This window comes from Brassica rapa, chromosome A10, assembly GCF_000309985.2.
Source record: "Brassica rapa cultivar Chiifu-401-42 chromosome A10, CAAS_Brap_v3.01, whole genome shotgun sequence".
Lineage (NCBI taxonomy): Eukaryota > Viridiplantae > Streptophyta > Magnoliopsida > Brassicales > Brassicaceae > Brassica > Brassica rapa.
This window is the reverse complement of record NC_024804.2, coordinates 4,685,679-4,695,387: the sequence shown is the minus strand read 5'-3', so window position 1 is coordinate 4,695,387 and position 9,709 is coordinate 4,685,679. Positions and strand designations below refer to the sequence as shown.

The following is a 9,709-nucleotide window of genomic DNA, read 5'->3' as shown; positions in this document are numbered from 1 at the left end:
TTTAGACAAATTCCCAAAAAAAAAAATTTAGACAAATCCCAAAAAAAAAAAAAAGAATTTTCATATTTACCACTTTCTTGGTTTCATTTTCATGTTTACCACCATTAAAGAGATATTTTCAAAAACATCTTCTTCATTAAGATGCAAAGATTTTTATACACTTGTTCTATATATATATATAATAAATAATTATTTAAATAAATAATTTTTTTTAATGTTTTTCGAATTATACTTTTTCAAATTTGAACATTTTATAATTTTTTCTGAACTTTTTTTTGAAATTTTTATTTTTGAAATTTAGTTTTTTTGGAAAATTGTAAATTATTTTTGAAACTATTTTTTTAATTTTTTAAGTATTTATTTATATTTATTAGAATCCTAAATTTCACATTTCAAAAACTCTACCATACCCCTTAATTCTAAACCCTAAGACTTTGAATAGTCCTTGGATATGTTGAGAATGCGTCCATCCATTGCTCTTGTTTGGCCTTCCGATTAGCAGGGGTGAACAAGTAATTGTTCTATTGATTGATTATGTTTTAAGAAAGATATGAGAAACAGTAGACTTAGGGTTTTGTATTCAGATAATCAGGATTATAGAGATATAGACTACTAAGCATATATGGATATTCTAGAACACAAACAAATAAGGATTGTCGATCAACTTCAGTATATTTAGACTATCTATCGCTGGATCTAGGACCTCAGCTGTTGCTTGTTGGTCATGAGAAAATGTCGATAGATTCCAACAACGGGGTGTTGATCGATATACCTTTCAGCTTGTCGATCGATGCAACAAATGAGTTGTTGATCGACGTTCCTTCCAGGGAGCGTTACGCACGAGTTTGACGTGTTCACTAGGTTAAACTAAATAAGTTTCCGCTTGTGTCTAGCAATCCTAGCACAACCTAAACTATTTCAGGCAAAGAAAAAAAAACTTCCGAATGTACCCTAATGTCTATAGGCAAAGTCCTACTTAACTATTCTAGAATACATGCATTAAGAACAGTTTAGTTGATTAATATCCTAACACTTAGCAATTCTATATTTTGGGCTAATCCTTTATGAATATCTGAACCCTAAATCTAACAAGGTGAATTACTCAGACATAGCTAAGCAATTCACAACAACAAGATAAACAAACTGCATAAAATAGAATAGAGTAAAGAAACTGGAGTTCCAATCACAAATCTCTGAAGGAGTTTTTGGATCTTCTCTCCAAACCTAAAACTCTAAGTATTTTTCTGTATGAAAAGTAGAAAGTATGAAAGCGTGTCTTGCCTGGAACAATGGCAGAGCACATAAATATTAGGTTAATACTCGTCAGGGGTAATCTGGTAATTTTTGTGGGACTTGGGCTTTAAGTCGGTTGGAACCCAATCTGGCTTCCGCGCGCTTCGCCTTCGATCGACACCACAAGGTGTGTGTCTATCGGTTGTTGCCTTCACCCATCGATCGATTGTCGTGGTCGATGGTCAACTTCGGGCCTTTGTCATTTTCTCTCCAAAATGCACCAAAATCACCACTTTCCTCCAAATCATTCCAAAACCTGAAAACATACTAAAAAAACTTCAAAACAACTATAATATATTTAAAAACACCTATATACCATGGCTAAAAATGGGTAAAATCTATGGTATATCAACACCCCAGACTTACTCTTTTGCTTATCCTCAAGCAAAAACAATGAGCAGTCTCTCTGAAAGGTGTTTTTGAAACAGCAGGGACTCACATAATTTAAGAACTTACTATCATCACCTCAATAGTGTTGCAACCACATCAAATAAATCTTAACTTAGAAGTACTCTCTATGCAATATCCTAGTTTAGCAACCAATTTCATTCATCCAATAACTTAACTAATAATGTCGGACTAACCCTCTACTGACCTCATTTAGAGCATGTAAATAAAAAGGTGTAGGCTTTACCTTGGGAGTATCGATCACTGAACACATGTAATCAACTCAAGCAAGTATCTGGACCTACAGTTAACCCTCTTTGATTTCCTTTCTCTCTTCTCTGAACACATGTAGGCGAATAGTGGGGTCATCGATAATGTATCTACCCCTCGCTTCCAAAAAATGTGTGATCAATCCTTTGAATTAGAATAAAGGGGTCATAGGTAATGTAACTATCCCTCTGCATCTCAGGAAATCATCTCAATCTTTTATAAATATATGGATGCCAAAGAGAGGTGGAAGGAAAATCAGTGACACTAAGTCTAATACCTTCCAGACTTGCAGGAGGATTCTGATCCAATGTATACCAAGCCCCAAGACAAGCAAGTTAAGCTCAATTAGGTTGGAGGTCAGCTTTGGTTTTTCCAAACTTTCTCAGCAAGTGTGAATAACTGGAAGGCTGATCCACTTTAGCATCTATAGTACATTCTGCAGTCAATAAATCTAAAAATGGTGATAAAGAATGGTTAGATGAGTAAGAAAAATTGTAGAAGTTCATTGTTCCTTTATTGACTCAATAAAACTTTATGAAAACATTTTAAAAGCTCATAGGTAAATAATATTAGTAAACCTCCCCAAAACTTAAATTACACTGTCTCCTGTGTATATCTAGTCGAAGTTTGGTTAGGATAAAAAAATCATAAGTACTGAATGTAAAAAGGAGAACAATATACCTGATCGCTGATGCTGATGTCGATCAACACGGGAATGTGTCTATCGATTGATGTCGACTTGGTCTTATCGGTCGATGACAAGTAACCTCTCCTTGGTTCCCTTTTTTGGGTTTTCTGGTTTTTCTATTTTTTTAGACATGCAATAAAGTAAAAACAATAATAAATAACATGTAACTAATAAAACTATAAGAAATTACCTAATAGTGGATTGCCTCTCACTCAGCGCTTTGTTATAGTCATTTAGCTTGACTTTGGAGGTTGTTTTTGGCTAGTAATGATCAAAGTGACCACTTGGTTGTATGCAAGTGTCCACTTCATCTCTGCTCATTTGGAACCAAGTGCCAATGAAGCTTCTTATGGCCTCATCTCCTCTGGTCCATTGATTCTTCAATCTTTCTCTAACAACCTCACTTGCATGCATCCTATGCTGAAGATTCTCAATGCTGCGCTGTTGCATTCCAAGTCTTACATATGTTGTTTCTGACATGTCCTTCAGCTCCTGGTAGACATCTTCTTTCAGCAAGTCTTGAGAGAATGTCATCTCATCAAGCTTATCCTATAGTGACTGCTTGGTAAACAGCTTGCTTTGTCGTGCTGCATAGTTGCCATCGATCGATGGTCGAGTCCTTCTGTTGATCGATGGTGACGGTTCTGTTTGAGAATCAATTTGTCTCTGAATCGTATCCATCTCCTGTTGCAAAGCGTCTAGGCGTGTGGTCAGGAAATCTACACTATCACGTAGTGGGTAGGAAACACCATCAAGCCGATAGGTGAATGATTGTAGCCTATCTTCGAATGGTGCGAGTCGAGCGTCGATTGATACTTTGATGCAAATCATCGATCGATGTGTGAGCGTGAGCAGCGATCGATGTTGATCGTCCTGCACCGACTACATGTCGATTTTGAAGCATGGTTATGTCTTGCTTCATCTCATCCGTGCGTGTGGTCAACCATATGATACTATTGTCGAACGGGTAGTAGATGTCATCGAGCCTCTTCGAATGATAATCATCTGAAGTTCTGATGGCTTCGTAGATCTCTGCTACTGACTCATCAATTTCTGCTTTGTTGTAGCTGTTCTGCTCTGGCACGGTTGGTATGGGTACCTATGTGTTCTCCCAACGAGGTTTCCTCTTCCTGTTCGGTTGAAGTGGACTTTGTTTGGCTTCGAAGTGACCGTCGATCGATGGTGCTGCTGCGTCGTCGATCAGTGGTGGATCGTCTGATCTTTTCTTCTAGTGGAAGAAGTTACTGGACTCATTAATGGCAATGATATCAACTATGTCCTCCTTGGATATGTTGAGAATGCATCCATCCATTTATCTTGCTTGGCCTTCTGAATCTCTGAAAATACCAAATTCATCCAGAGTTAGATAACCATAATCTATATTATCTTTAACTTGTACCTCAAGATTTGGTTTTCGATGATCGTCGATCAATAGCTCGATGTTGATGTTAATCGATGTTGACGTCATATCTGCAGACCATGTATGGAGACGTCCTCTATTATCCATGGCAAGACCATGGTACTCAATGTTCTTATCTGTGTGGTAGTCCTCGTTATATTCATCACATCTCGTCTCCGGTAGTTCAGTATATACTGCGAAGCTCTCATGAAGGCTATCATCTGCCTAACTGCCAATAGAATAATCGCCTTGTCTGCTGATTGTATCACCGTAGTGGTAATCAATCGCTGTCTGAGGCTGTGTAGCAACGTCAAAGCACGGATAGAAGTGTGCTGGTAAAGTGAAAGTCGCATTCGCACTACTGTCGATCGATTTTATGGACTTGTCGTCGATCGGCGGATGATTGGCTATGTCGATCGATGGCATAGTCTCGCTGTCGATCGATCCTGAATACTTGGTTTCGTATTCATCCTCATAGTTGCAGTCGCATGCTGCAATGAATCATGTGTTAACTCCAGTGTTAGACGTCTGTGGCCTCACAACTCTGACTGGAGCATAGTAGAATCTGGATTAATCAGTGTAAAGCACAACTGATTTGTCTGCATGTTGCAAACTGCTCCTACACTTGCCATGAAAGCTCTCCCAAAGAGTAGATAATGATTCTTGTTCTGCTTGTTTTACTGGACATGGAAGTCAACTGGAAACTAGTGCATTGCCAATCTGCACCTCAAGATCTCTGATGATTCCTCATGAGTTCCACGTAGAATGATTCACGAAAGTGAATGAATCCAACGAAGGCTCTATCTTCAGACCCAGATGGTCTGCCATTACCTTGGGTAGTATGATCACTGATGAACTTGTGTCACATATCTCACATGGAAACTCAATGCCCTTGACCAAACATGGCACTGCAAATTTCCCATGATCATTCTTCTTCTTCAGTGTAATCCTCTGCTTCATCTTCTCTCTGATTTGATCGAAGATCCTATGTATGTCATGCTCAGTTTCTTTGGTTTCCCTAAAGAACATCCACAACCTGTGGGTAAAGTAAGCCTCCTCAAATGGCTTGTCCAAGGGAATCCTGAGAACTCTTTTGGTGAAGCTATCTCCTTCTCATTAACTTCTCGCTTGAGATGCTTAGGAACCTTTTCCTTTCTTCTCCTCAAGGTTCTCGTCTCAGAAGTCTGATCAATTTGCATTGACTCTGGTGCATCATCTAAAAGTTGTTCGAAGTTTTCTGCCATATGTTCTAAAGGTTGAGATGGGTTTCTGAGTTCATTCAAGCGTGCTACATCTATCTTTGGCAACTGCACTCGGTAGGTCAGAGGTGGTTGTCGGTCGATGCTAGATGAGATGTGTCGATCATCTGTTGAGCCTGGTTGTCGATCGGCAGCTGGATCCTGGTGTCGATCGATGTCAGACTTCTTTATACGAAAGGGTTTGGGTGGACGAGGGTGTTTAGATGGGAACTCCTCGTGTGTTAGGATTTTAACGGTCGCGCATGATGCAACTTCCTCTGTTGATCGATGTGGAGAAACTGATGTCGATTGATGTTCGCCTGTCTCCGTCAGTCGATGGTCAAAGCTTGGCATCGATCGACACTAATGTGAACCACCGAAATTCATGGAGCTTTCGACATGGAAGTCGCCCTCCTGAAGCTTCTCCTCTTTAACCAATTGCCAGAAATCATCATCCATGATGGCATTCACGTGGTGCTTAAGTGAGTCATCCCCTTTACCCTTCATGAAGGTTTCCTGCCTTTTAATAGTGTCTCCTTTCTGAACCACTTTTTTCTTCAGCTTCCTCACATGTGTGTTCAAAGACTTAAAATTTGAGTTCAGCTCTATGTAGACATCATATATCTTTCCATTGAAATTCACCATCAAATTCTGCTGACTCTCAAGAACTTGATCAAGCATGGACTCTATCTTACTTTGTCGAGTCTGTTGTGGTTGATTTTGGTAGTAGGAATTTCCATAAGGTTTGTTGTTGTTGTTGTTGTTGTAGTTGCTGTTGTAGGATTTCTGGTATTGTGAACTCTGGTTGTATCCACTCCTCTGACCATTGCCATAGGAGTTTCTATATCCACTCTGATTTCCAGACCTCTGATTCTGAAAACCTTAACCATTGACAAAGTTCACATCCTCCTCTTCGTCCATGTCACTGTCGACATCTACAGCCTCTACATCCTCTGGAAAGCTAACTTATTTCTTGAGAAGCTTGTAAACACTATCTAGCTTAGCCTTAACATCTTCCAACTGCTCCTTCCCTAGGGCATGAGCCGATTTGTTTCTTTCAAAATCAGTGTTCTTGGTGATGTTGTTGGATGCCAAGTTCTCAATAAGTCTGATTGCCTCCTCTGGATTCCTAGTGTTGAAGTTTCTATCACTAGCTGAGTCTAGAGCCATCTGATATGCCAGCGCGATGCCTCTGAAGAAAGTGCTGAGTAGCTGCACTTGATTGAATCCATGGTGTGTGCAATCTCTCTGATATGACTTGGATCTTATCCATGAGCTTCTGAATGGCTTTGTAGGCTCATGTGTGAATGTAACAATCTTACTCCTCAAGTCTTCAGCACGTGCCTCATCAAAGAAATGACATAGGAATGAATTCTTGATTTCGGTCCAGGATGTAAGAGATCATGGTGGTAGCTGCTTAAGCCAGTACGAAGCCTCTCTAGCAAGTTAGTACTTGAAGAGCTTGCAAAACAGATAGTCCTCAGGGACTCCATTAGCTTTGATAGCAGAAACTAGATCTTTGAACCTCTCCAGATGGTCCATAGGATGCTCAAGTAATAACCCACAGTAGGGTGTATGTCCCACGAGTGTAAAGTACTGAGGCTTCAACTCAAAGTCTTGCCACTGTATGCCTGGAGGACGGATGGCAGATCTGTTCTCGTAGTACTGATCTGGCCTGTTATAATCAGCTAATGTCCTCGGTCTAGCAGCATCGTCTACAGCTTGAGCAGCTGCAATATCAACATCAGTATCATGGATTACAGCCCCCTGATCATCTATCTTCTGACCTGCTGCATTACGCTGATGACCCTCCTGGTCATGCAAGTTTTCAGTCGGCGCCAAATTTGATATAACTCAAATGACCTTAAGGAGTGATTTACTCTTTCAAATAAGAGGTTCAATTGTAGTACTTAGCGATCAAATTCACAGGGAGCTAAGGCACACAATAGATCTATCTAGTTATGTAGTTAAGCTAGGTTGAATGGTTTAAATGTAACTTAGCAGGGGTGAACAAGTAATTGTTCAATTGATTGATTGGGTTTTAAGACAGATATGGGAAACGTTAGACTTAAGGTTTCTATTCAGAAAATCAGGATTATAGAGATGTAGACTACTAAGCATATATGGATATTCTAGAACTCAAACAAATAAGAATAGTCAATCAACTTCTGTATATTTAAACTATCTATCACCGGATCTAGGACAGCAGCTGTCGCTTGTTGGTCCTGAGAAAGTGTCGAACGATTCCAACAATGGTGTGTCGATCGAGGCAACAAATTAGTTGTCGATCGACGTTCCTTCTAGGGAGCGTTACGCACGGGTTTGACGTGTTCACTAGGCTAAACTAAATCAGCTTTTGCTTGTTTCTAGCAATCCTAGCACAACCTAAACTATTTCAGACAGAGAACCAAACTTCCGAATGCGCCCTAATGTCTGTAGGCAAAGTCCTAGTTAGCTACTCCAGAACACATGCATTAAGAACGGATTAGTTGATTAATATCCTGACACTTAGCAATTCTATATTTTGGGCTAATCCTTCTTGAATATATGAACTCTAAATCTAACAAGGTGAACTACTCAGACATGGCTAAGCAATTCATAACAACAAGATAAGCAAACTGCATAAAATATAATATAGTAAAGAAACTAGAGTTCCAATCACAAATCTCTGAAGGAGTTTTTGGATCTCCTCTCCAAACCTAAGACTCTAAGTATTTTTCTGAATGAAAAGTAGAAAGTATAAAGCGTGTTGCCTGGAACAATGGCATAGCACATAAATATTAGGTTAATACTCGTCAGGCGTAATCTGGTAATTTTTGTGGGACTTGGGCTTTAAGTCGGTTGGAACCCAATCTGGCTTCCGCGTGCTTCGCCGTCGATTGATGCCTTCGCCCATCGATCGATAGTCGTGGTCGATGGTCAACTTCGGGCCTTTGTCATTTTCTCTCCAAAATGCATCCAAATCACCACAAAACCTGAAAACATACTAAAAAGACTCCAAAACAACTATAATTTATTCAAAATAATCTATATACCATGCCTAAAAATGGGTAAAATCTACGGTATATCAAATATTACGACGAATTTACATCGATTATCGACGTGAATTCGTCGTAATATTTACGATTAGTTTACATCTACAGTCGATGTAAACTAGCTGTAATGTTTATAACCTATTAACATTGTTTCTAATTATTTTATGAAAAATGAAAATTGTGACAAAATTATTTAATTTCAAAATTTTGAAATAAAAATCTAGTATATAAAAATATTCTAGTATCCAAAATACAAACTGAAAAAGAAAATCTAAAGGTTAAGGTCGTCCCGAAGCTCGGAACTACAGTGCTCGGCATGTCGCTCTAGCTCCGCCTGCTTTCCAGAGTGGGGTCACGGTTTATGGTTGGACTTACCTCCCTCCACATCTGCCCAAGCACCAGGTTTGAATCCGCAATGAGATCAAACATCGACGCCATGGCCCTAATCTGAGTCCTGTTCTGGAGCTCCCATATGACGTTGTTGGCAGCCGTCAAATCTGCCTGGAGCTGAGATTCTTCCTGCCTTGAAGCACCACAAGCTGTTGTCTCCCTCAGAACATCGTTCGCCGAACCGATCCTGACCATCCATCCCCTTTTTCGGATAATATATAATTAGCTATTGAATTTGATTATTAGTAAATATATATTTTAAAATTTAAACATATTAGAGTGTATATAAAAATATATTACCTGTTCAAAAAAATTTCATGTTCGACGGTCGACAACTAGACTTGTGTGCCATCCAGATTTTGTTGCGACAACTGAGTCTGGACCTCTTGGATCCGAGCCTCCACATCGTTGTGGATCCTTTCTGCCCGAGCATCCAAAAACGTTCCATCCGCATGCTGGCGTGTCTTATTGTAAAGCCGGGAAAAAGAAGGTGATTCTCCTTCCCTCAGCGGCCTACAAAATTCTTAAAAATTAATCATGCATTCATTAATAAACAATTTATTAATTATTAAAAATGAAGAAATAATTAACACTTACCATCTTTAGGGTGACCCCGACATGTGGGATATGTCCGGAAGTATGGGGTAATGGAAAATTGCATTCGGCATCAGGCATCAACCGGGTTGCTGAGAAATTGTTGGACGTGCGAACAGAGCGAGGCAAATTCCAATAGGCCTTCAGGCCTGTCCAAACCTATGATATCATGCATATTTCCATTGTTTTATCCATCCATTCATATGCATTTTGATCATATAGATTAGGATTTAGTCATGTTTAGGTTGCATTTTGCATACATGAGTCCTTATCAGGTATTGGAGTATCACATGGAGTTCTTGGAGAAGTTTGGGTGCATTTGGAGCTCAAAAGAAGTGTTTAAAGTGATCAGCGGACGAGCAACACACCGGAGCGACCTAACCGCAGCGACACGATGAAGTCGCTGTGCCTTACC

The 9,709-nt window shown here is 39.6% G+C and overlaps 1 protein-coding gene across 1 annotated transcript; it reads right to left on the bottom strand.

Moving 5' to 3' along the window:
* Window positions 1-5,638: 5,638 nt before the first annotated feature.
* Window positions 5,639-6,445, bottom strand: LOC103849427 (probable ATP-dependent RNA helicase ddx42). Its single transcript, XM_009126191.1, has 2 exons — window positions 6,266-6,445; window positions 5,639-6,148 (listed from the first exon to the last, which is right to left on the bottom strand). The coding sequence occupies exons 1-2, from the start codon at window positions 6,443-6,445 to the stop codon at window positions 5,639-5,641; spliced, it is 690 nt and encodes a 229-aa protein (XP_009124439.1).
* Between the last annotated feature and the right edge of the window lie 3,264 nt (window positions 6,446-9,709).